The sequence below is a fragment of the Myiozetetes cayanensis genome, unplaced genomic scaffold (assembly GCF_022539395.1).
Source record: "Myiozetetes cayanensis isolate MyiCay16 unplaced genomic scaffold, myiCay2020 scf4, whole genome shotgun sequence".
Taxonomy (NCBI): Eukaryota; Metazoa; Chordata; class Aves; order Passeriformes; family Tyrannidae; genus Myiozetetes; species Myiozetetes cayanensis.
In genome coordinates, this window is record NW_026087631.1 from 64960184 (window position 1) to 64986927 (window position 26744).

At 41.1% G+C, this 26744-nt stretch overlaps 2 protein-coding genes across 6 annotated transcripts in view; one reads left to right on the forward strand and one right to left on the reverse strand.

Annotated features, from left to right (window-relative positions):
• TPGS2 (tubulin polyglutamylase complex subunit 2) overlaps positions 1-26744 on the reverse strand; it is a 698248-nt gene that overhangs the window by 308125 nt on the left and 363379 nt on the right. The gene's annotated exons all lie outside the window — the stretch shown is intronic.
• UBAP2 (ubiquitin associated protein 2) overlaps positions 1-26744 on the forward strand; it is a 152376-nt gene that overhangs the window by 23509 nt on the left and 102123 nt on the right. For 4 of the 5 annotated variants that reach the window (XM_050328800.1, XM_050328801.1, XM_050328802.1 and 1 more), the window contains exons 3-8: positions 2204-2281; positions 3919-4029; positions 7881-8034; positions 9773-9850; positions 22101-22155; positions 23280-23383. In XM_050328800.1, coding sequence (XP_050184757.1) covers positions 2204-2281; positions 3919-4029; positions 7881-8034; positions 9773-9850; positions 22101-22155; positions 23280-23383 — 580 coding nt within the window. The remainder of the gene's footprint in view (positions 1-2203; positions 2282-3918; positions 4030-7880; positions 8035-9772; positions 9851-22100; positions 22156-23279; positions 23384-26744) is intronic. The other variant, XM_050328804.1, reaches the window with a different exon arrangement.

Here is a 26744-nt window from a genome sequence, read left to right on the forward strand (position 1 = left end):
GTAATTTTGTGGTTTACCCACTTCTGTTTTCTGGTAATTTGAAAATTTTGGTTTAAAATTTTCTCCACTGTGTTACACTGAAAAGTTGAGTACACTTACACTGTAAGGTTGAGTATAGTTTTAGCTGTGTCTAAGATGCTGCTACTTTCTTGGTCACAATGAAAACTTAATTACACTCTCTTACAGGATACAACAGTGTTACTTGTAACAATAATGCCTTAAAGATGAAGAATCACTGCTTGCCTGGGAAAAAGCTAGAACTTTTTGTGACACTGGTTTGGTGTTTGTGTAGTAAACACATCTCATGAGTTTTTGGTTTTGCTTTTTTCCTCCTGAATCTTCAATTCCATCTGGGTCTAATCCACTGGCATAAGTATAAGCAATATCGAACCTACTTGTTTCTAAGCTCTCTGCTTACACAGGAAAACTGAAGAAGTGTCACATATTTGTAATTGTTATAAAATTGGTATGTTTTTGTCTTTTATTGTGCACTTGGAAAAAAAGTTGGTTTACGGAAGAAATGAATCTTGATGTCTTCCTGTTTTTTGGTCCAATAAGCCATCATATCTCTACAGAAATTACATTGTCTGAATGTTTTTGGTCTGGATATCTTCAAGATAGATCTCTTCACTAGCTAAATCATTGCAGTTTGGCTGAGGAGGCTGTAGTCAGAATGAGAACAAGGAACAGCAAGACTTAAATTCCTGAAACCAGCAGACGTTTTGTTTCTGCTGAGCTCTCAGCAGGCGCCAGGAGCGAACTTCTTTGCACAAGCACTGCACTGACAGGGAACTTTCTGAGGAGGGTGGCATTGGGGAGTTCCAGAGCAAGATCTCCCCTGTGCTACCCAGAGGAGTGACATAGGAGGCTGTCAGCATGACACTTTGACAATGTGAAGTAACACAGAGTACATAACTGTGTTACAAACACTAATTCTCTTGAAACATTCTCTCTAAGCACAGCAAGTGTTCCTTCCCTCAAGGAACTGGGACAACTGCAGTAACTTCTCAGCAAATAAGGAGCTGGTGGTGTACATTGGAGTAATTTTTAGACTCTTCTCGGCATTTATACTTGACCTACTCTAGAGCTTGCATTTGTGGTAAGCTCTAAAAGCCAGTTTGTGGCTGATTAGGTCTGAACTCATGAGGCACAGAATTTCATGTGTGTACCCTGTGAAGTGGGATGGCAAAAGGTGGGATTCGGCCAACTGCCCAGTGAATCCTTTCAGTCAAGAATTTCAGAGGATGAGCTGGTCCCCCTTTCAATGAAGAAACATCCACAATGCATCAGCTTGCATGTTGAGTCCTGACTCTGCTCTTCAATTTCTACCTTCTTAACATAAGACAGCCCGTTCTGTTTGAGCAGAAATTAAATGAGGCCCAGGATCTTGCAAGACACATTTATCTTTGGTATTTTCTCAGGAGTGCAATTCAAGTGGTTGCAAATTCCACACTGTGAAGAGTGGCCTGTGTGATGTGACATCTGTCTTAGAGTTGCTTTCTCTCAGGGGCAGCCATATGTTTGGATTTATGGCACTTGTCTGCATCCATCCATTTTAGTCTTTCAGCTTTTGGAGAAGTTGCCAGTATGGATTTGTGGTCCAGAAACATTAGAGAAGCACCAGATACTTCATCAATAGCAAGCTCCTTGAGCATTTTTCAGAGAACAGTGTTTGCTGATAAAAAAAATGAGTGCAGCTGTTCATAGGCAGAGTCTTGAGGCATGACTCAGTCTGTAAGTGCTCATAAAACTAGAGTGGGGTTGTTGTTCGGAGCATGGTGGAAGGTGATGTGAGCAGGAATCATCAGAGATGTGGTTAATTTAGAAATACCATTGTCGTTTTTTTATAATAAAACTCTTTTCTCTGGAGTGGTAGATCCTAAATATAATTATAAGATTAATACGAAATTGCAGTCTTCTGTGGTAAATTCTGCATTATTATATGGTTGTCTTGTCAATGTGGTGACCTTTAATTGTGTTTCAAACAGATTAGAATGTGTTGAAGTTGCTTTTGTCCCAAATAACATTTAAAACTACCAAGTGGGCATAGAGATGATCTTATTCTTTTCCCCATAGCATTTCTGTGCTTATTGTGTATGTTCTTTTTGAGAGTCTGGAGGAAAAAAACCCAGTGACACTAGGATATACTTTTGAAGAATATAGTTACCTTTTGTGTACTTTATTGGATGTTATCTTCTTTCAGGCAACAGCAGAACAGATTCGCCTCGCTCAGATGATCTACGATAAGAATGATGCAGATTTTGAAGATAAAGTGAAACAAGTATGTTTCCTATGGTACAGAGATTTTTTGCCCTGCAATAAAGTGTTCTAAAGCTGGCTTGCATTTTGGAGCTAGAGCATCTGTTTCTGGTTTAGATGAAACCTTTTTCAGAAGGATGTAAGTTTAACTAGGAAAAGGTGCTCTTATTGCACTGTAAAGTGTGTTTACAAGAAATTGTGTGGTAATATAGCTCTGACTGTATAGTTACATTGGTGTATATTCCTTTGTAGACAAGCTTTTAAGCCAGAACTCATTTGTGCTGTTGTCTCTTCCACAGTGTATCTCTCTGGTATTGTCTTGATGCTTAATGATTGTCAGAATAAAGAGTGCATTCCATGTCCACGTGTACATGCACATGAGAAAAATGTCACCTGTGTAAACTGAGTTTGCTAATATCTTGGAAGTTTTTCAAGAAAAGCAAAACCAATCATTGCTTAAAGGTGAATCAGGGTGTTATTTTAAAAAATAAATAATCTGACCTTGCAGATCTGTATATGTATTAAAATGATAAAATTACATTGTGTAAATGAAATCTCACACCATTTCCTCTACCATGTGAGTGTTGGATGTTAGATGACTGAGCTTCCATTACCCAGCTGTAGCTGAGACAATTAATTAAAGCAGCCCAGGCAATCTGGGCCCCTGTTCTGCTCTGGGTATTGGTGATTTTATCCTAGTGAACACATCACCACTCCTAAAGAACTTAGGAGTACACTCAGAAGGAGAGAAGAATTAGCTTGAATGCATTAATGCAGCAGAGAAGCAGATTTCTTGATTTCTTTTCCTTTGTAAAACTTCCTCCGAAGCATTATTAAATGCTTTTTGTTGTTCTTGTTATAAACTTGTTCTGTTGCTGTGCCAAAAGTGAAGTCTTGTACTTCCTGAAACCTCTACAAGCCTCAGTAGTGCTTGTAGCTGTGCTGGAGAGAAGGAGAAGAATTAGGTACGGTGTAGGATATCTCCAGTATTTTACATTATACACATGTATTTCTAGCTCATATAGGTTTTGTTTGTTGGATGAAGTTGCTGGATGCCCTGTGACAGACTGATGATTTCTGTCCCACGCTCCTCAGGATTTGTACCCCAAGTCCATGGAGCATAATTCAGAACTAGGTCTCCTTAACCAGCCATCAGTTATGACTCTTGGTGGCTTTATTCTGAAATGGATCAAGGGAGCCAATCTGGCTGAAAAATAACCTATTTCTTAGTCTGGGTGTTTTTCCAGATGGATCTGTTCTCTGCCATGTCTTACCTTATGTCTGTTCTCACAGTGGGATAAAGAGGGACATATTTGGTGGGGAGGGAGAGAGGATCATACTGGAATTATGCTGGTCCTTTACATCTTTACTCTCATATACTGCTGTATCTGTGTTGACAGCATTTGCTGCAAGCATACAGAAATAAAAAAAAAAAAAAGATGTGAAAGAGTGCTTCCTTGATTATCAATTAATTTGTGCTTCCTGCTGTCTCTTGTCTGAATTCCAAGCAGATCTGTAAAAGGCAGATTCCCTTATTCAGGATTCTACTTTACCCTGACATGATAGTTATGCACTTTCTTATAGTCTGTGGTGGTACTAACTCTTATTTTCTTATGATGATAATGTAGATATTTTAACATGTCTGACTTTTACTGCCAGCTTATGGAAGTCACGGGGAAAAACCAGGATGAGTGCATAGTGGCACTACATGATTGTAATGGGGATGTGAACAGAGCAATCAACATACTGCTGGAAGGAAGTTCAGACACGGTAAGGTTTTACTTCCATGTTAAACTTCTCCTTCTGTTTCCTGCGTTTTTCGACTTCTGCATGGGATTGGGAAAGTCATATTTCGGAAGTTTTCTATTTCCATGTCTCCATTAAATTCTTTTGAAGAAAATGAAGACCAGGGCAGCTTCTCCACTGCATGCATACTTTGGAGTAGGCTGAGTCTTGAAAATGTTGTGGGTGTTCAGCTGGTCTCTTGCAGAGTCCTCTGCTTTCATTTACATGCAACAGTTTTAGCTCTGCAGCAGAACTCAGTGCTCCCTCAGTCACAGGCCTTTTCTTACTGCAGTTTTTGTAGTTACTGCGTAGACTCTCCACAACCCTGAGGCCTGAGACTGTGTCACAAAGGTCAATCCTGATAAACCTAAAGGGTAGGCAGATATTTTAAGTTGTGCCTGTAGGTGAGCATTGCTGGTATTGAAATTGGAGGAGGTTTCCACATCTGGAAGTTGAATTGATAAGTGCTACTTATGGGAGGAGAGAGTGCAGCAAGTAGTTGCTCTTTCACTGTGTTGCTCATTTCCATGACTTAACTGAAAAACAGAAAGAGGAGATTGAACAGTGTGTATAAAACAACAAATAACGTCACTTAGAATGTTGCACAGAGCAACTTTTTACCCCAAGAGATACTAAGGAAATACATTTTACTGCAGCTGAAGTTTTTGCTGGAGGGACTTCTTGCAGTTTGTCCAAGGCATTAAATTAGATTGCATCTCATCTAAACTGAGAAAGAAACGTGAACTTCCTTTCTTGGTGCTGAACACTCAGTATTTCCTGTGATTTGTCAGGATGTGTGTTCTGGCTTATTGTTAATGAGGAAACTCGCCCCTCACACACCCTAAATCTAGGACAGACTAGGACAGACACCGTTCTGACTAAGGGGACTCACTTTTCTATCCCTTTTTTACTTTTTGTCAGGGTTGAGGTCTTCTAAAATACAGAAGTATATAGTAGTGAGCTAGCTTGAAAGTTTGGAGTGGAAGAGAACGTTTCACCTTGATAAAACCTATCTGGGTAATGTGCCAGTTTTGCACTTTCTTGTACTTCTCATATTTGCCATTTTTTAGTTGAAAGTAGTTTTCTGGTTGACGAAGAATATTAAATTCTATTACTTCAGCAGATTGGTGGAAGTGATCATGGTATGGAAAAAACTTGCTGAACTCATTCATCAGTATTCTGCTCTTCTGACAAGTCCCTCTTTGTAGGCAAAATGCAACTTAGAAACAATAGGCAACTTAAAGGGCTCAAGAAGGAAGGAGTATTAATTTAAGGGTGTGGGGAAATTTACTCTTCATGGAAATTTCTGGGCCTTCAAATCGAAGGGGTTTTTTTAAGGCCATTATACTCAAGAACAGTTTAATCGTGAATTTGATGTAAAGTGGAAAGCCAATATACCACTGATTCTGAATGCAGATTCCCAGATCTCCTTTTCTAGTTTCATTCTTCTTTGATGCACTTGAAGTTTTTTTAAAACCTCATCTGAAAGATGTGTCTATTCGATTGGAGGAATTAAAAGAGCCAGGAGTGATAGCTAGAATGTCTTTTTATAGTTTATTTGGTAGTCAGCCAGTTTTTTCTTGGTCTTTTTGTACTTGTTTTGGGTTTAATACTGTGATCTTCAAGGCTTTATGCTCTGTGACTTAGCTTTTATGAAGACTTTTCATTTGCACCAATTGTGACAGTCTGCCTTTGGATAGATAGAGGCCTGTGGATGAGAGTGGGGAAGAACATGTCTCTTTTCCCAACACTTGTATTCATTTAACTTCCTATAGACCTAAGATGCATTTTTATGCCCAATCATGTTTTACTTAGTAAACCTTTGAAGACAGAACGAAGGGCACCTTTCCCGTTATTATTTTTTCTATGGAAGAATAGGCCAAGAAGAAGACTTCTGATACATATTTTCAAAGGTGAGGCGCACAACTGTCATTTGGGTTTCCTCAGGCATTGTCAGCTGAAACTCTAATCACTTACCTCCCTTGCAAAAAGAGACAGCTTCGATAGTCTGTGATGGATCCCATCCCCATGCCCAGAGGTAGCACCATCCTCTATCTTAGAGGACATGTCTAACATCTCAAGGCTTTCCTCAAAATTGTCTTTTGGGAAAGCATGGATCTGATGCTTTCATAGTCATCCTTTTACTGATCATTCCCAAGTCATATAAAACCTTACTCAGGAGAGGCTACTTCACCTTTGCAGCCTTATCCAGTTTTGGGTATTTCCTGAAATGGTCAAAGATGTTTTTTCATTGTGCCCATCAATGAAATAAGATCATGTTCTGAACTGTATAGGCTGGGCTCTTCAGTTGTCAGTGCAGGTATTTTTCTGTCTAAAGCTGTAGGAGTGTTTTAGTGCAGTTATGCAGGCTCTGTCAGGTGAAGCCATGTGATAAAGTTAGAGGGAAACAGTTTTCTGCCTCACAAATTAAGTGGTGTTGCTTGAACGTGTAGTTTTGTACTTCTGATCAGGACTGGCTGCGCTCAGCCAGGTTGGTTCATGGCAGTGCAGTCTCCTGCACTGGAGATGAAACTGAAAAGGAGTTTCCTCGTGAGAGAGTAACCCATTCACTTTGTTCATATTCTCTGAAAGGAGACTCTGCAACATTGGCTTTGTACTTGGAAACTGCTTTGCTGCCTGCTCTCTCCATAGCACTGGTTTCCTCAGTTCTAGGCAGCTTGGACTAGCTGGTCATGGCCTGCCTCGTCAGGGCTGCTGTGGTGCTGTTGCTGGAATTGAGAGGAGATAAGACAGGACCTAAAGTTACCAATAGACAACCTTTTTTTTTTTTTTTTTTTTTTTTTGGTGCAGATACCTGTCAGAGGTCATGGCTTTAGTGCTTCACTACAATTTACATATCCAAATATTCTGCTTAAATACCTTACCTGGGCTGTAAGCGCCTAGAGATGGAGGCATACATGCAAACCTATCTGTCATCTTAATGGTTTAGTGGTTTGCAAATACTACCTTTCTTCTTCCCTGCTTTGCAGCTGTGACTCGATAGACTAACTGTGCAATTGCATAATATATGAGTGGCTGTGCTATTCTTGGCAAGTGTTTCAGTCATTTTTATTTGCAACTCCTACAGATATCCTACTCCTATGGATTCAATACCATCCTTGAATTTATTTTAAAGATGGAGCTTAATATTAAAACAGAAACCTGATGTTTGGACCTTGATCTCTTATCTTGTTTGGACATAGTTTTTCCTGTATTTTGCTATGTGTGGAGAACTACAGCTGTTAAGAGTGGATGATCTGGCTTATTATGCCCCCAATTTTCCGAAGCTATTATTCTACCATTCTTTCTTCTGGGGCTTAAATTCTAGTGTGTCTGGATAATAGTTTTTCTTTTTCCTGTTTTCTTTTCTGTGTTTTTTTCCCGCTCCTTAGGCCACATACTTATTCTCATCAGTCTTTTGCTCAGTGATACTTAAAAAAATTTTTTTTTTTTTTTTTTTCATTTCTTTGGGAGAAAAAGATAGCTCTGGTTATGCTCCCTTGCTAGATTTGTAGATGTAGTTGAGAGGAAAACTTGCTTACTTCACAGATGTCCTATGCTGTGGTGATATCCAGGCTTTCTTGAACTTGTAGAAATCTGCTATAATCAGAAATATTTGGGATCCTCATATTCCGTAAGACAATCTAAGTAATAAAACATGTTTCTTTCTCATATCTTTGCAAAAATACAACCTGTACTACCACTTATATTATGTGATGTTATCAAATACCTGGGTTTTTTTCCCCCATGATCTGGAGGGGTGTGAGGTGGGATGTGTATTGAGAGCTGTGTCTTCTGTTTTGACTGTTTTGTCTAATTCTATTCTACCCAAATAGACCTCTTGGGAGACTGTAGGGGGAAAGAAGAAAAACCTTGGAAAGGAAGGTTCAGAAAACAAAGAGAACAGAGAGAAACGAGGGGACAGAGAAGTGAGTCGCGGACGGGGAAGTTCCAGCAGACGGGGAAGAGGAGGCAGCCGTGGCCGAGAGTGTACGTACAGGGGTTCATTTTTAAAGATTTAGACACTTTTCTTGCAACTGGAACTCGCTGAGTTAAGAGCAAGTGCTTACTGGAGCAAAGTCCATCTGACTGTAGTTCAGCATTGAAGGGATCATAACTTGTTTGTGCCACAGGTATGCGTGATCTCTCAGTGTGACTTGGTTTTGGGATGGTCTGTACTTGTTCAGAGACACTCAGCTTAATTTAAATGTGTTCTTATTTGATGAATGGATATTGTAAAAATTGTTGTTCTTCATGTAAATTTTAGAATTGACTCTTTGTAAGACTGCTTGAGAGCAAGTATGTCGCTGCACAGCTGATACACTTTTTTGTTTCTTTTAATGAAAAAATTATCCAGCTTTGACTCCATCTCCTTTTATGAGTGGGAGAACCTGAAGATGTTCTCATCTTCTCATAAGGGGAATGAAAACACTGGGATGATTATTAATCTCTAGCATATATTTCTCACATAAAACAACCAAAGGTGAGTTTCTACAACAGAGAAAATTCATTGTTAGTTGAAACATTTAAAACTTTGCTACAGTTGCAGTAATACATTGTACAAAAGCAAACTGATGTTTCCAAGTTAGATAGAATCGCATTAGGTCACCATTGGATACACCATTGGATTGCTTTTTATCCAAGTTTTATCAGCATTATCAGAGCTGTGTACCTTGCCTGTAAGGGCTGTACACCACAGTGATAGATGACAAAGGAAATCAGTATGAATACACTGTTTAGTTTTCCACTTAAAAGCAGGAAAAATACTTAAAATATTAACCAACTAATCTAGTTCATAATTGGAATATAGTCAAATATTGTGTCAGTGTAGGCACTGAATCTTTGTAGGATAGAATAATGTCAAGATGAAAAAATATTAATAAAATTTGCAGCTATGCTTAGAAAAGTTGAAATCAGATCCGTCAAAATGAAAGCAAGGGGCAAAATTTTCACCCGAGACAAATGCTGTTTGTCTCTTCTTGTAAAGTGGAATTAAAGATATTTCAGATGGTTACCAGATCTTGATATTTTCTTTCCAGCTTTACATTCAAGCATTAATCATTTTATTTTTGCCATTAGAAGTTGTTCAGTACAAAATCTCATCAGTGTTTTAAGAGGCTGGTGGGGTATTTTTATTTTGTATTTTTCCTCTTCAGGGGACCACCCATATTTCAGAGTACCATGTCAGGAGTTTTCCATAAAATAGTGAAGTTGCAGTGTTTTTCTAATTCCTTTCTAATTCCGTCCAGTCATCATCCCTGTGCTTTAAATACAAACAAGAAATTATTTTAAGTTTCCTTGTTTGTAGAGGGCTGTGGAATGGGCAGATAATAGAAGAACTGGTGTTATTGATTATCCCTTATTCTTTCACTGTTGTCAACCAGTGCATTATCAAGCGAACATAGGATAAGTTTATTTCCTCCCTCATTATAGAGATGAGGCTGGAATTAGTTAAATAATGCAGGCTGCAAAACATGGCACTGGTAGTAGACTTGTGTCTGCTGAGGGACATTTCCTTCTTATTAGATATTTTGCTTCTTAATTGTCCTGTACGAAGTAAACAGAGCTTGGCTCTAGCTAGGCCCCCAGAGAAGAGGGGTGACTGAGATCTGTTGAGCTACCCACTTGAAAATCTTGCCTTGTCTTTTGGGGTTCAGGTTAAGTAAATGACTGTATTGTCTCATGTACAAGTCTCTAAAGCTTCTCTTAAGCTGTCCTCTCTCCACAGTTAGAGCTGAAGAGAATGGAGTGGACAACAATCAAGCAGACAGGCCTTCAGACCGTGGGAAGCGTGGCCGTGGGAGAGGTGAGATGGTGACATTGATATGGGACTGACACTGATTTCATGTCCTGAAATGGAACTCTCACATTTATTCCTTTAAGTGCTGCTTCTTAAGCAATTTTTTGGTAATCCTTTGATTCCATAAGCACTTCAACCGCCTTGAATTTGGGTATATCGCCCTCCCTTATCTCTTATCACTCCTTGGTCTCAGAACAACTTAGAAAAATTGACACAGGTTGCTCTTATAGTAGTTTCCTGTGTGTCAGGCTGTTGTGCCCTGGCTATGGAGATGGGCGCATGCCCACCTCCTGTGCGTGGAAGCGGTCTGGGCTCCTCAGGATGTACCTTGACAGCAGGGGAGCACAAGATTCCAACTGTATGGCTCTCAGGGAAGGATTTGATGTGTACTTGTACCATTTCTTTGGGGGGGATTTGGTTGTCAGGCTTACATTCTGTTTGTAGTAGCTAAATGGAGAAGGTAGAAGCCACTTTAGAGACGTTTTGCTAACAGAAGGAATTTGTTATGGAAGAGTTGATGAAGAGAATTGTGGGGAAGGAATACTGTGGAGCCTTAGGTACAACTACAATCCTATCCTGTGGAAGAGATAGGATAATGGATTGGATGTGGAATCAAATGCATAGTTGATTTGGATTTTCAGAAGTTGGGGTGGAAAGAGGCTTGTTTTTCTTTAGGGTAGGAGGAATGAAAATGAGTAACCCAGTTACGGTGTAGATTATGTGTGGAAGTGGGTACTGAATGAGTTAAATTGATAAAAAGTATAGCAGAACTAATTAAAGTACTTAATAAGTAATGTCTGACTCAAGAAAAATTCTGCCTTCAAAGGACTCCTTTCTCTTGGGAAAATCCTGTAAAAAGGCATTCAGAGGCAGGCACATCCAACTTCATTGTCTCCAGATCTACATCTTGAAGGAGTGGAAGGATTCAAAGAAGTAGCTTCCAAAGGGTTGTGAGATTGTCTTGGTTGTGCCTGTGAATCAACAAATACCAAATGACGTGTGCAGAGAGGTAGCTTGTCAGGGGAGGGTGTGGTATAGTTCACAGCTACAGTTTTTTATATGTTAACACTTTTAATAGAATGTATGTCTTTCAATTACTTATTTTATAAAATCCTTTATAATCATATTCATTTTATAAAGCCTTCATATTCATATTGTAAAGGTAGGATTATTTTTAAAAACTGTTCTGTGAAACTTAGAGGTTGATTTCAGGTGCAGTCTGTTTTTTGCTTTATAGCAGTATGAACTAGACACCGCTTTTGTTGTCAAAACTGTACCTTTCTAGATGAGTATCATATATCTCAAACTTCATCAGATCAAACTGACCTGTCTGACTGAAGAAATAGAAACAACTTCAAACAATTTCTGTTCAGTTGCTTAGCGTACATAGTATTACTGCATCTCTCTACCGGATATTTTAGACTGTACATTCCTGTGAGCGAAGTATGTTAATGAAGTGTCTGTGATAAACCTGTTGAACAACTACAGGATCATTATATTACAAGTGTGTGTATTCTGTGGCAGGAAATACCTAATTAATTTTACAGTGCAAGCTCTTGAAATCTTCAGGGAGTTGTATAAAGCTGTGTAATTCAGTTCTCATCATTTCAGGGATACATGACCTTCTTTCTTTGGCTATTAGTAGAAATAATAATAAAAAGCTTCCTCCCATTTCGTTCAGTAGTCTTTCTTTTCTGTTACACAGAATAGTTGAATGTGGGCTAACATACTTCAGCTGAAAGTAAATAGATTGCTGGTAATCATCACAGAACCCTTTTTCAGAAATGTTTCGTACAGTGCGTGTGTGTCTGTGTGTGTGTGGGGGGGGGGATCTAGGCATTGGATGTGAAATAATGGGTCAGCTAATTATCTGAGCAACACACTGTCTCTCTCTATTTTAAGCTACTTTTCCAGTCTGGAGTTATCTTTCTGGCTGCTTTCTAAGGGAAGATTTGCTGGGCCATCACATTACTGCTTCACTGTAGAACACCCTAACTTTAAGAAATGATAAGCACTGAAAATAGCAGAAATGGGATTGACACAGAAGTGATAACGTGCTGTTTACTGAGGGGTAAAAACCCTAAAACTGAGTTATTTCAGCGTGGGTGCTGTAGGCAGTGGATTCATTGTGCGGTAGATCTCCCATTAATAACTGTGTCATATTCTTTGCAACTTTATAGGGTAGTAGGTACACGGAGTGCAAACACCTCTGCTTGGTGGTGTGCAGGATGTCAGGGATTTGAAGTAGATACAAATTATTGACCCATGAGCAGAAAGCAAAAATGTATCATAGGATGTGTTACAGGTCACATCTTGTCTGTAATTGCTCTGACCTTAATCTTGTTAAACCAAATGTTTAAACTTTGTATTGGAAAGGAGTCCCTCGATATCTTGTTTTAAGATGCCCTTGTCATCTATGTTTCTTTTCAGAATATAAACTTCTTGAATGATCTTAATTTAGATCCTAGGAGTACTGTAATGGTGATATACAGTAATTACATCAAAGTGATTATATTTGTCAGTATCGCAAGGATTTGCAACTGTCTAGAATAGAATCTCCTGAAGAAATTAAGGAGTAAGATGGTTATGTCTTTAGTATTGTCAGCTCTAGAAATATTAATTCCTATGTGTTTTAATCAGGTGCAGTCTTATATACAAATTGACAAACTTTACAAGCACAGGTTGTTTTTATGTGGCTGTTTTTTAGTGTTCTTGCATCTTCAGTTTTAAGTGCAGGTCTGGTTCTCCCACTGCCTCCACCCCATGTTGTAAAGGAGAGCTAGAGAAGGCTTTTGAAGCTACTGGGAAGACTACACTTACGGGGTGTGAGGAACAAGCAGATTAGGAAGTCTGCCTGCAAGAGAGAGGACTGAGTGAGTGTATGGTAGAGGTCTGTAAAATGTCTGTGGAGAAATCAACTGCTCACTCCAAGCAAGTGTGCAAAAGAGGGAATATTAAATGAAATCAGTGAGCTACAGCTTCGAGACAAACTTACAGAGGTGGTTCTTTGTATATGTAATTAACCTGAGGAACTCTTTTTAGTAAGGTGATGTGAGTGCAGAAAATGTATCCAAAGAGAGACTTGACAATTTCCTCCTTAAAAAAAACCACGGCGAGAAATGGAAAAAACACCAAAGGTTTTGTTGTACGCAAATTATATTTGACTAAGGAAGTCAGAGCCACAAATAGTTGAAGCCCAGAGAAACTGCACTGTGGTTTCAGTTTGTGTGCTCTTCCCTAGGTGTCTAACTAACCGTAGCTTATAATGGGATAGCAGGTAGGTGAACTTTTGGACTTGATTCAGCATAGAATTTATTACAAATTCATGTGTAGTAATTCTCCTGGTTTGCCAAGGGAAGAGAGTCTTGTTGTTTGTACTTCTGTTCTTCCATTTTCTTCCTCTTCATTGTTTCAGAGCAACATGAGTGTGTCATAAATGTGGGTGCTGACAGGGAATCTTCTTCTTACCAAACAAATAAAAATGAAAGGGAAATACGTTATGTTTTAATTCTGGACTCAAACAGCATGACAACTATCCTTCCAAATCTTGTTTTTCTACTGGCTGTATAAGAAAGCAAAGCTGCTTATCCTTTTCATAGATATCTGATTATAATCCAGTTTGTGGTTTTGATCTCTTTTTTTTTTAGAATGGTTTTAGATAAGAAGTATCCTGTCTATGCTGTCCTTGAAGAAATTGAGTTTCTGTAACCAGAATTGCATGTGTAAACATTCTCTTGGTTTAAAAGCTTAGCCCAGTTGGCACGGGATGTATTTTGGGTTTCTTTTGCCAGAACTAGTAAGGATGTTATTTTTTTGTGAAACATAAACGTGCAGCAGACTTTCTGGAGGTCATAATACAAAGTCTGTTTAGTTTTCCTGTGGTTAAGAAACTGTGTCATGTACATTTTTTATTTTTTTGAAATTAACCATAACTTAGTTTTAACAAGTTACCCATTTTCTTTTAAGTATAATTTCAGAGTTGAAAGTTTTCTGCACATGCATTTAAAAATGTTTTCTAGATTATATGCAGTATATAAAAGTTATGAATTACTTCTAGCTTTATGATGACTAATAAAGGCGAAAGTAATTTGAATTATTAAATGCAACTTTGATGTTTGTTTTCATCATATGGAGTACCTAGAATGCAAAGTTTCCATACTTAGCCTCCTTATCTCTTAAGGATTAAGCCTCTGTCAGCTTGGTGTCTGCTGGGAGGATGGCTGGCCCTGCATTTCCAGAGCAGAGATCATGGCTTCTGTTACTGTGTAGTCAGAGATAAGCACAAATGTAGGTGTTGTCTGCTTGTCCAGTTTGCATTTCCTTTTCCTTTCACAGCTGTTCTTTAGGCTTCTTAACCTTGAAGTACCTTCCTCTAAACCCATTAGTGTGAACATCTGAGTTTTGAAATAAAGCACCTGTGTTGCAATAGAAGGATTTAGGTGTCCAAGCTGAGCAGACTGGATTTTCTACAGAATATTGATTTAATGGGCTAGGCCCATCTGAGTTGTTCTTCTACACATCGTTCTCATGCTCCCATGTAGTGTGCATTAGTTTTGGGGGAAGAAATGTTGTGAATGTGGGGAGTAATTCTTTCCATGCATGGACGGTACCAGAGTGGAGACTTGACTGTGTGATTGTGAGTGGGTTTTAGCGGAAACAGAAAATCCTGCCTAAGTTGGGTGTAAGTGTTGACCTTTGTAGAATTAATTCAAGAAAAGAAAAATGGCACCCATTTGGTGAGCTGGTGTGCTGCTTACATATCAGCTCATATCAGGGATGTCACTGGCACTACCAGGCCTTGCACAGTCCACTGACTGTACCTGCTGCTGTTGTTTTATGTGGGCATCAGTGATAGAGCCAGGAGCAGTATGACCAGCATGAAGAAGGATGACAGAGCCCTGGGAGTGGCCATAAGGGACTCTAGAGCACAGGTAATTTTTTCATCCGTCCTTCCAGTCAAAAGGGAAGGGAGTTAAAAGGGTTAATTGTATTCAGAGAATCAGCAGACTGTTACAGGCCTGGTGCTACAACCAGGGGGTTTTCTTCTTAGCCTGTGGTCTTCTGGGGGCTGATGTGTTCCATCTGTCAGGGAAGGGGATGAGTATCTTCAGTCATCATGGCCTCAGTAAGGGCAAATCGTGCCTGAGTAATCCAGTGGCCTTCTATGATGGAGTGATTGTACAGGATTGGACTCTGATCCTTGTGGGTCCCTTCCAACCCCACACGTTCTGTGATTCTGTGACTGCAGCAGTTGAGAAGGAAGACTGATTAATGTCATTTACCTGGACGTCTGTAAGGCCTTTGACATGGTCCCACACAACATCCTTATCTCTGCTTTGGAGAGATAGGAATTTGAAAGGTGTTCTGTTTGGTGGATGGAGAATTGGCTGGATGGATACAGAGTGTTGTGATCAATGACTCTGTGTCCAGTTGGAGGCTGGTGATGACTGGTGTCCTTCAGGGCTCTGTCTTAGGACCAGTGCTTTTTGATATATAACATAGTGAGGTCAAGGGCACCCTCAGGAAGTTTGCGGGTAACACCAAGCTGAGAGGTCAGGATGCCATCCAGAAGGCACCTGGGGAAGCTTGAGAAATGGACCTATGGAACATCATGAGGTCTAACAAGACCAATGCAAGGTGCTGCACCTGGGTCAGGGCAATTCCAGACATGAGTACAGACTGGGAACAGAACTCATTGAAACCAGTCCTGCAGAGAATTACTTGGGGCTTCTTATTGATGAAAAGCTGGACGTGAGCTTGCAGCCCAACTGCATCCTGGGCTGCATCCAAGGACCATGGCCAGCAGAATAGAGAAGGGAATTCTGCCCCTTTACTCTGCTCTTTAGCGCTGCATCCAGCTCTGGGGTCCTCAAAAAAAAAACTTGTGGACCTGTTAGAGCAGGTCCATAGAGGCTACGAAAGATGTTCAGGGGGCTGGAGCACCTCTGCTATGAAGACAGGCTGAGAGGGCTTCTAGCACCTTCCAGTACCCAAAGAGAGCTTACAACAAGATGGAGAGAGACTTTTTATATGGGCAGATAGTGATAGGACAAGGAGAGAACAGTTTGAAACTAGAAGAGGGGAGGTTTAGGTTAGATACTAGCAAGAAATTCTTTGCTGTGGGGTTGGTGAGGCACTGGCACAGGTTGCCCAGAGAAGTTGTGGCTGTTGTGGCTGTCCCATTCCTGGCAGTGTTCAAGGCTGGGCTGGATGGGGCTTTGGGCAATCTGGTTTAGTGGAAGGTGTCCTTGCCTATAGCAGGGGGATTAGAATGAGGTGATCTTTAAGGTCCCTTCAGCACCATGCTGTGGTAACTTGTGGTCTTACTGGGCTGGTGAAGAGGCCTTTAAGCTAAAGTTACTGGGGAGGGGACCCTTAGTTTATCCCAATCCCACCAGTTTGATGCCAGGGCCAGCAAGAGGTGCTCAAACCCTGGAGAAGAATCTCAGGACAGCAGGACAGCACCTGAAGGGCAGCACAAAGGAACTGCAGCCATTCCAGCCAGTAAGTTGTCTTTTCTGGGAGCCCAGCACAGTTGCCTCTGTGCAAACACAGAGCATGGGGAATCAACAAGAGGCATTAGAGATGTGTGCATACCTGAGTTGGCATCATGAAGATGTGGTGGGGTGGCTCCTTAGAGGGGAGTGTTGGAATGGAAGGATACAGCTTCTTAGGAAGGACAGGCCTAGGGGAGGAGGGGGTGTTGCACTCTGTCGGTGACCAGCTGGAGTACACAGAACTCTGTCTGGGAATGGATGAGGAACCATATGAGAACTTCTGGGTCAGGATTACAAGGAGAACAGGGACAGGTGACAAGGGGGGGTATGCTACAGGTCTCCTGACCAGGAGGACTGAGTGGATGAAACCCTCTTAAGACAGATGGGAGTGGGATAATTCACAAGCCCTGGTACTCATGGGGGACTTCAAGCATCTCAAATGTGTTGGAAGGGCAACATAGCTGGGCACAGACAATCCAGGCAGTTCCTGGAGTGCATTGGTGATAACTTCCCTCTCCAAGTGATAGATGGGCCAATGAGGAGACATGCTGTGCAGGACCTTCCTCTCACCAACAAGGAAGGGCTGATGAGGAATGTGAAGGTCAAGGGCAACCAGGGCTGCAGTGACTGTGAAATCATGGAGGTTGAGATCTGGGGGGCAGTGAGGAGGACACACAGCCAACTCATTGCCTTGGCCTTCAGGAGAGCAGACTTTGGCTTCTTCACTCTGAAGAAGAAGGGTGCCATGTGGTAAAGCCCCGGAGGGAAGGGCGGGATCAGGAAAGTTGGTTAATGTTTAAGTATCCCTTCCTCAAAGCTCAGGAGCAGTGCATCCCAACAAAGAAAGTCGGGTAAAAACACCAGACTGCATGGAGGGACAGGGAGCTCCTGGACAAACAAACATGAAAAGGAAACCCAAAGAGGGTGGAAGCAAAGACAGGGAGCCTGGGAGGAATAGGGAGATTGTCTGAGCAGCCAGGGTTCTGGTTAGGAATGCTAAAGTTGTAATGTTGGGGAGAAAAGGAAGACTACTAGGGAAGATGTGAGCCTTCTCCGTAAGAAAATGAAGACCTGGCTAACTGGGACAAGGAGAAGGCTGAGGTACCTAATGACTTCTTTTGCCTTGGGGTCTTTGCTGGCAAGATCTCCAGCCATCTGAGTTGTAGAAGGGAAAGGCAGAGACTGGGAGAATGAAGAACTGCCCGCTGTAGGAGAGGATCTGGTCTGAGACCATTTTAGAAATCTGAACATATCCGTTAGATCTGACAAGATACATCCACGGGTCACGAGGGAACTGGTAAAGCAAGTAGCTAAGCCACTATCCATCATATTTGTTGAATGTGAAATTCCCATTCATTGGAAAAGAGGAAGCGTAACTTCCATTTTAAAAAGGGAAATTAGGAAGACCTGGAGAACTACATGCCAGAAAATTTCACTTCTCTACCTGGCAAGATAATGGAGCAGATCCTCCTGGAAACTGCTAAGGCATATGGAAAATAAGAGGGGATAGGTGACAGCAAAACTAACCAAGCCAAAAAGAAAAAAGACAATCAGCATGGTAGCTGGGTTTAAAAGTGGCTTATTCATCTGTAAAGGTGCATGGTTTTCTGGCATTTAGCAAGTAGGGAACTGGTCTGGAGAGCTGATCTAAAAGTCAACAAATACTGTTTTCTGGTAGTGGTTTGGTACTCGCCACTGATAAGTGCAAAACTGTTGGTGCAGGAAAGAGTAGAGCTTGGTGAGGAAAACCACAGTTGTGGTGGTTCTGATTTAAATGGATTTAAGTTACTGTGGTGTTGCAGCCTCAGAATTTGGATCCTTGCGCTGAATTCTGGTGTGAAGCCTCATTTCCTCACTGACGTCTTAGTCAATGTTAAAAAGCATAGTATGTTTGCAGATACCCTGTGGGCATTCACAGTTGTTTCATGACTAACTTCTCTATGTTAGAAAACTGTGCCTTCTAGTTGTTTTAAGGCCATATTTTAATTTTGGCAGCTGAGAGGAGTAACTTCCTTAGGGTGAGAAATTAAGAATATATTAGTGGTCTGGTTGTGTCAAAGAGAATATCAACCCTTCCCGCTGGCATCACGCATTATAGACCATGATGTGTGACAGTGTGTTTGAGTTCGGGTGACATTTCAGTGGTCAGTACTTACTGTCCCATAATTTGAGTTAATTCTTTGTAAGTGTCTTTTCTATCTTTGAATTTAATGTTAACCCCACTAGTTTGGTACTTCCCTTTTGTCTTCATTAGAATGCTTTTTGTTGCATTTGTTGAATAAACTTAATTTTAGTTTTGACAGAAAGCACAGACACAGCTTTACAAAATTAAAGGAATCCCCTTGAAATTCAAGTTCAGGATTAACTTTCAAAGTGATCTGGCATAAAAAAATGCCTTTTTGGCTAGTAGTCTAAGACTGTGCATGGAACTTCAGGAACAACATTATTTCTTTTCAGCAATTTATAAAATTATAAGAGGTTCTTATTGGTGTTTTTAGCCAGTAGTTTATTGTGTCCATGATGGTATGGTATCTTACATGTCTTGCTTGCTGAAATGTCATCTTCTGTTTAGTGTGCTGTAGTGGGCTGACCTGGCCAGATACCAGGTATCCACTAAAGCCACTCTCACTCTCCCTCTGCAACTGGACAGAGGAGAGAAAAAAAACCCAATAAAACAGCTAAGGATTCAAGAGTTGAGATAAGATCTGGGAGAGGTCAGTTACTGGTTACCTTCATGGGCAAAACAGACTCAGAGTGGGGATAGTACTTCAATTTATTACTAACAGCATAAGAGCCAAGGAGTGAGAAATAAAACATCTTAAAAACACCTTCCCCTCACCCCTCCTTCCTTCCATGTTCTCCCTCCTCCCCTGCAGCAGTGCAGGGGGACAGGGAATGGGGGTTACAGTCAGTTGTTGTTTCTACCACTGCTCAGAGAGAGGAGTCCTTCTCCTGCTCCTGTGGGGTCCCTCCCATGGAAGACAATCCTTGATGGACCTCTCCAGCACGAGTCCATCCCTTGGGCAACACTTCTTCCCAAACTGCTATCCCCTGGGTCCCTCCTCCATGGGGTGCAGTCCTTCATGGATGAGCTGTACCAACATGGGTCCCCCACAGGGGCCACAAGTCCTGCCCAGGAAAAACCTGCTCCAACGTGGGCTTCCCTCTCCATGGGCTGCAGGTTTCCAGCAGGATCTTGTTCCATCTTGGGCCTCCCACGGGGTCACAGCCTCCTTCATGCATCCACCTTCTCCAGCGTGGGCTGCTCCATGGGCTGCAGGGAGGTCTCTGCACCCCGATGGTCCCCCGTGGGCTGCAGGGGCACAGCTGCTCCACCATGGTCTGCACCATGGGCTGCAGGGGCCGCAGTTCTGGCACCTGGAGCACCTCCTGCCCCTCCTTCTCCACTGACCTTGGTGTCTTACACTGTTGTTCCCATGTTCTCACTCCACTCTTCCCTGGCTGGAATTCTTTCTTCACCACAACTTTCTGTTCTTAAATATGTTGTCACAGAGGCACTACTGTCACTCCTGATTGTCTTGGCCTTGGCCAGTGACAGGAAGCCTGTCCAGGAGCCAGATGGCATTGGCTCCATAGGACAGGGGAAGCTTCCAGCAGCTTCTAACAGAAACCACTCCTCTAGCTACCCCAGTACCAAAACCCAGCCACAGAAACTCACTGCATGTGGTGAGGTCATTCTTTCAGGCTTTTGCACTTGGGTAAGTGAGGAGACTTACCTCCTTTTCTAAAATCTGTTTCTTCTTTCATCATGGCTGTTCCAGCTATTTCTCTGTACTGATGGTCCGATTACTTCACTCAAAAATATTTCTGCTTGACTGTTTCTGTGTTTTGCAGCTCACAGTTGAACTTGTACCTGAGGTGATCAGAAAACTGTTGATCTTGCTTCTGTGCAATCTCAGTAAATGGAATTTAATGCTGTATTAATGGCAGTAGGATGTAATTTTATTACGTGATGACCCCCACTATGTCCTCAGGTAACCTTTTGTAGCTGGTTCTGCTCTTAAAAAAACTCTACTGGACAAAATCCAGAGTGCTCAGAGTTCTCTGCACCTGGGAGCTGTGACCCTTTAATACCATGGAGCAGCTTCCCAGACAAGGGATTTTAGGTGGGCAGAGGAGAGGAGCAGTAGAGGAGGTAGGATGAGCAAGGAGGTTCAGAGGCCAAGTTGGAAGCAGTTGGGTACAGCTGGGTCTGGAGCACTGTTCCTTATGGCAAAGAGCATGTGGGCTTGGTGAAGAAGGGTGGCAAATGCCAGGTTGCAGCAGCTGTAGCCACATTCCTAACTTCTGCCTGCCTTCTCTGCATCCACTTGTGAAAAGAGGGGAAATAATGTAGAGATGGAAGAACTGGCCAGTGCCAGACTTCAGCTATTCTGGGTTCTTGTTCCAACAAAATACTGTGTGTTGCTGCATGGGAATCCTTCTTCTGCTTATTTCATCCTGCTACTTTGGTGCTCCTAAGAAGTCCTTGAAAAAGTAGGTCTAGAAATGTCTTTTTAACATTTGAACAGTGAACTGGGACAAGGGGAAGAACTAGTGGTGAGAATGGGAAATGGTAAGTCATTAAAACTTCCTAAACTGGTTTTACCATGTCTTAGAGCTAATGCTCTTACTCAGTTCAGGTGGTCCCCTGAAAATAAGAGATAATTCTGATCCAATTTTAAACAGGCTGTCATGGGTAATTCTGATGTTTGGACACCAGCGTATTGGTGATTCAGGATTATAATTTTTATGCTCTGGTAAACTTGTAGTTGCCTGGTAAATTATAATTACCACCTCATTTTGTCATTAAAATAAACATTGTTTTTTGTTCTCTGACTGTAGTTCTTGACCTCTTCCTGTTCTTGTCATACAAAAACACCCCAACAAATTGCAAAAGCCTCAGGTAAAACCCCTAAAAAGGGATGGGGGTGAAATCTTTGCAGAAATACACTACACGTAAGAAGTAGTTGCTAACATTTTTTATAGATATTTACTTTATGGATTGTTAAGTAGCACAAAAATTTTCATGCCTTGCTGACACTGGAATGTGCAAAAATAAAGCCTTTCACTGTATCATATTAACTGAGGCTGGTAATCAAAACTGAAGGCAACAAATACTTGTCTTTGTTAAAAGAGAAATGAATATTCCTGTGGGTGATAACAGGGAAGCTGAGTAATTTGAACTGGGTAATTTCCTTGCCAGTAGCTGTGATTAAGGGGAAAGCAGAAGGAATGTGTGGTGACTGGTTGGCAGAAGCACAGGAGGGTAGGGATGGACAGGTGGTTTGAATCAGAGTAGGAAACAAATGGAGTATTTCAACTTTGTCCTCACACAGATAAGGAGGAATAGGGAATTTCTTGAGCGGTCAGGGTATGCAGGGAGCCTTGGATTCCCAGGCATCTTAGGCAAGAGTGAGACAGTAGAGACGAAGTTTTGGAAAACATCTAATGATCTGGCAGTAGCAGTCTCTGGGATGAGTCTTTACAAAGTTCTTTTATTGACATTTGGAGCTACTTCATGAGATACAGAAAGATGGCAAAGAATTGCAGATCCTACTGAAATGTGTGGTCTTAGTTGAGCTGTGGCTTATTTGTGTGTTTTAGGGAAACAAGTTCTGTGCAGGAATTTGGGAAATAAATTATATTTAACTTCAGTTGTGGTAGTTTTCTTGTTCAACCATGGCATTCTGTAATGTGACAGACTAGTGACTGGTGGCTCCTCTGCTGTTGCTGTTAAATGGTGTTTTCTCTCCTAGGGTTTGGACGTGGCAGAGGGAGAGGAGCGGGGAGGTTTTCAGCCCAAGGCATGGGGTAAGAAACATGCAGAGCACAGATTTTGGCAAGGATCAAACTCAGTGGCAGTATTAAATTACAATGTTGCCACTGTATGTGTGAATATTGCTGTATGTTTGATTAACTAATAGGGATTCAAAAATTGACAAATCTCTTAGATGATGAACGGAACATTTTTGTCTTAAACCAGTATTTCTAACTAGGCACACTTATACAAACCTAATGTACATTTACTCAGTGTTAATATCTCAAACTTGGAGAACAATACCTGCCATCAGTACCAGCCACATAGTGCCTTGGAGGCTGAAAGCTGTGTTGTGTATTTAGTCTTAGGTCAATTCAAAACCAGATTCATTTCAGTGTAATGTAGAATGTGCAAGTTCTATATAAAACTGGAAAGCAGCGATTCTAAGCTTCCTCCTGTTTTTGAGGTTTCATGCATTAGCTGTTTGGACATACATGGACCTTAAAACAGATGATTCAGAAGAAGTTACTCAGCAGCTTAAAAGTTTGCTCTTAATTTTGTTGGAATAGCTTTCTTTATAGAAACATGGCCTCCACCACTTTCACTCAGTATTTACTTTTAATGGCACTTCATATAACATCAGTGATGTCATGATGAGCAGAAGGCTTTTTCTCCTTCACTAATAATCCTTCTTGTTCATACTTGTAAATGAAGAAACTGAAAAGAGGTTTTTATTCAATAATCCTTTTTCACCTTTTAGCTGCATCTATGTACTGGTGTCCTGGGCAGGTCTGGTGCTCTGGAAGGACATGATGCTGGTTACTTGTCAGTCAGCCACCTACTGAGAAACTTTTGAGCAGAGAGGGTCTTATCATTTTATTTGTGTGTATAAACTAATGCTTTGTAAGACTGGGAGGGGTAGGTATGCTGTTAACTGCTTTTTCAGGAATTGCTTTGGTTCAATTTCTCTACGGGAATTTTGTTTTCCAGTCTCCTCACTTTTTTTCTCCTTTTCTCTTTTCTCCCTTTTTTGTCTCTGTCTCCTCATAGAAGAAAAAAATTTTTTGAAGTGAAATTGAGATGTTAAATCTAGTACAACTTCAGCTAAAAAGATGACACTTGTGCTCGTTGAATGACCCATGTGTTCTCTTCCATTTTTTAACTTTTAAAACTCTAGGACATTTAATCCTGCAGACTATATGGAGTCTTCTGCCACTGATGGCTTTGGGACAAAATCAGAGATTTGGGAGACTGGTCAGAATGATGCAGATGATGGAACTGGTAAGATGCTTAAAGAAGTGGAAGGATTGAAATGAAGACCTGTAGAAAATTACAGTTAAAGTAACCATTCTGCAAGTGTTCACTTAACTTCTGACAGTGTGACTCCATCTCCTGTGACACAGAGATTAGTTCATTTTTATAGTTTAACTACTGCTGATGTGCAGAGCACATGCTGTGTGTCTCTCTGGTAAGACGGAAGGGAAGGCATTGTGCAGTTTTTGTGTTCTGATACTGACAAGAGAGACAAAGGAATTTGAAGAGTCATTGGAAGAACCTTGTATGTGAAGAACTGTTTAAATATCTTAATACTGCTTAAGATCTCACCTAATGTAGTTAAGGAGCATAATCCTAATAGAACTGATTGGTCCACAGGCATTAGATAATAGAGTGTGAATATCTAAGAAGAAAAAGAAAAGAAAAACAGTTTACAAACATGAATTCACTCAGTGACACTGGGATGGCTTTGAAAACCCCACCAGTGCAACGCAGAAATGTAAGGTTGTGAGTCTCTGGGATGGAGGAGAGTTCCAAGGTCTGCCATGTTTGAAGAGAAGAATTATTAGCAAAACATGAGTAGGCACTTGAATAGAAACCAAAAAGTTGTTGGCCTGTCGGAAGATAGAGGCAGCTTTGTGTTTCAAGTGAGAAGTACACACTCCCAGCTAAAGGCAAGAGACAGACAGAGTTTGGAAAGAAACCACTTAACAGTGATCTCGTGGTGATTCAGAAATGAGGTGGGTGACCTGCTTATCTGTGATTGGGAAAATAGGATACCTTGCGGCTTCCTATGTTCTGTGGCAAGAGATGACAGGAAATCCTGTGTCAGGATGGTGAAATCAATTATATGGTTTTGTCTGCACTTGAGAACTGTTGAGGGAGTGAATTTTTTTTAACTGCAGCAATGGGTAACTCTTCTGGTCTCTTCATTGCTGAAACCTACTTGGGTAGTTTTTCATCAACCCTTGTGTGAAGTGTGGAAGGAGATCCTGGAGGCCAGTACTCTGTTCAGCTCTGCTCTGAGCTGCTTGAGATGCAGCTTTCTGAGCTTCATATGAACTGTTTCCCACTTAGCCAGAGAAGGCACTGACAGGCTCAGAGTTTAGGATGGCTTATTAAGCAGCTGTCTTGTCACTCTGAGTACCTTCTGGTCCAATGTGAAAGAGAATATTCCTTGAGTATATTAATGGTTATTAATGGGAGCATTCTTGCCAAATATGGCGTCTTTCCAAGGAATTACTTTCGAAATTATTTGGTGCTGTAGCACAAACAGAAACACACCTTTTATTTTCACTGATGTTAGCCTTTCAAATAAGGAGGACACCTAAGGTCTTGAAAATTCCTCTTGGAATTCTTGTATTGTTGTTCGCTATTGGTAGCAAGGGACAGGGTATGTCATCACAGGCATTGCAGAAGCAGTAAGATTAACTAGTTAAAGAAAACCTACAAGAAAGGTATGAGAAGACTGGACCAGAGGTATAGAATCACTGGTTTGTTACTAATGATAGCAGCTGTATGGTTGTGGCTTACACATGACGTGTGCTCCACTTCCAAAGTAAGCTCAAATGTTTTGTGGCCCTCTCTGCTAACTCAGCGTAGCCTTCATGTGCTTCTCTCATGGCAACCTTTGTTCCTTGTAGGCATCTCCTTAGTCTTCAGTAATGGAAGAATTCTGCCTAGGGGTAAGAGTAGCTTGGTGTGGGTAAACAGATCCCTGTAAGAGTATGAATGTGTCTATATGAGGAGTGTGCTGCTGAGCAAACAGATTGGTGGAAATTCTAAGTTCTAGCTGACAGGTGTGTTGCCTAAAATAGAAAAAACTTTTTGTACAATATTAGTATAGATAAGGTAGAAAGCAGTTCTTTTAGTAAAGCACTTTATGGTGCAGCAAATGCAGAAAGAGCACTTGAGTGTCCCAGGTTTCTACAGTTTTATAGTACTAATCCATCCAGTCTGAGTACTGTCCATCCCCAGGACCTCCCCAGATCTGCCCCCCTGGCACACCTCCATGGAATTGAGTTGGAGGTCTCAAGACCCCTTTCTTCCTCATCTTCCTCATCCTCTCAGCACGTGCTGTCTTTGCAGTTCCTCCCAGGTTCATGGGCTTCAAGATTGCTTTGGGTACAGTGATAGTATTCTGGTCCAGGTGCATATCCCGAACAAGATGTGCTTGCTGGAGTATTTTCCCTCGAAAAGAACATTAAATAAAAACCTGAAGAATTTAGAAAATTCAATATGAAGCATGATAACAGGGTAACTGTCAACTGCTGTTCTAAACTGTTAGAGACTATACAGTCGTACTAAAAATCCATATTTGCTATAAATCTTGAGAACCCTAAGGCATCACGTGGAACTTCCTTTGGGATGCTGAGTGTGCTTTTACTCTGTGCATGTCCCCAAGAACGTCACTGAAATTCAGTAACACAACTTAAGGCATGTGTGGAAATTTGGGGAGCATGGTATGGAGAAGAAGGTGTGAGAAAGCGTTTGGGAATTGTCATTTTAATGGTTCTTAAATATGTGTGTGAAATGAGTGAGTGTCAGTGTGGGAACATCCCTGAAAACTACTTGGTTGGTGAAAATTTAAAGTAAACTTGCTAAGTGTGACAGTTCTTTTTGGGTGTTAAATACCTTTTTCTTACTAGTCTTGATTTACTTTCAATGCAGATGGAAAAGGCACCATAACTGACAAAACAAAAATGTCTCTCTGAAGGGTGTTTATTTTGCAGTGTTGGTTCTTTACACTGGCTCTCGGAATATCTAAAAGAAGTCCCCCAGCCAAAAGGAATCTCATAAAAAGGAGGAGGCTTTAAAATTGAATCATTTACTTTTGTCCAAGTGGGAAGCACTTTCAGCCTTGTGATGGAAGGCTTCTTGAGGGTTTTTAGAGGAGGCTGCAGTGGGGTAGTAGTTTTAAAGCAGAAGAGAGTGCTGGGAAAGAAGACGGAAGCAGTGATAGAGGGGAAGAGTGGAAGACAAGGTATGGGCTAGAAGTAGGTTGCACAAAGTTGAGCATGATTTGACTTGTCAATCCCAAATACTAGTTTTCAGGGTTTTTCACCCTACATTTACAGTGCTGTTATGTTAGTTCCAGATCAACAGACTCAGTTAAGTTCCAAACATAGAGTTACTAAAGATTTGAATGTGGGAGTTGTATATGTATCCATAAAGCTTTAAGTGGGTTTTATGGATGCCAGGTAAGAGTTTACACAGAGGAAGAGCATGTTGGAAAATCACTCTCATTATTCCTCATTACCCAGTCCCAGTTCTTATTTCATCTAAAAAGAAAAGAAACAGTATTAGTTCATACTAGACACTTAAAAAAGTATTACCTGTCATCTGCAGTTACATTAAAGAGGAGATA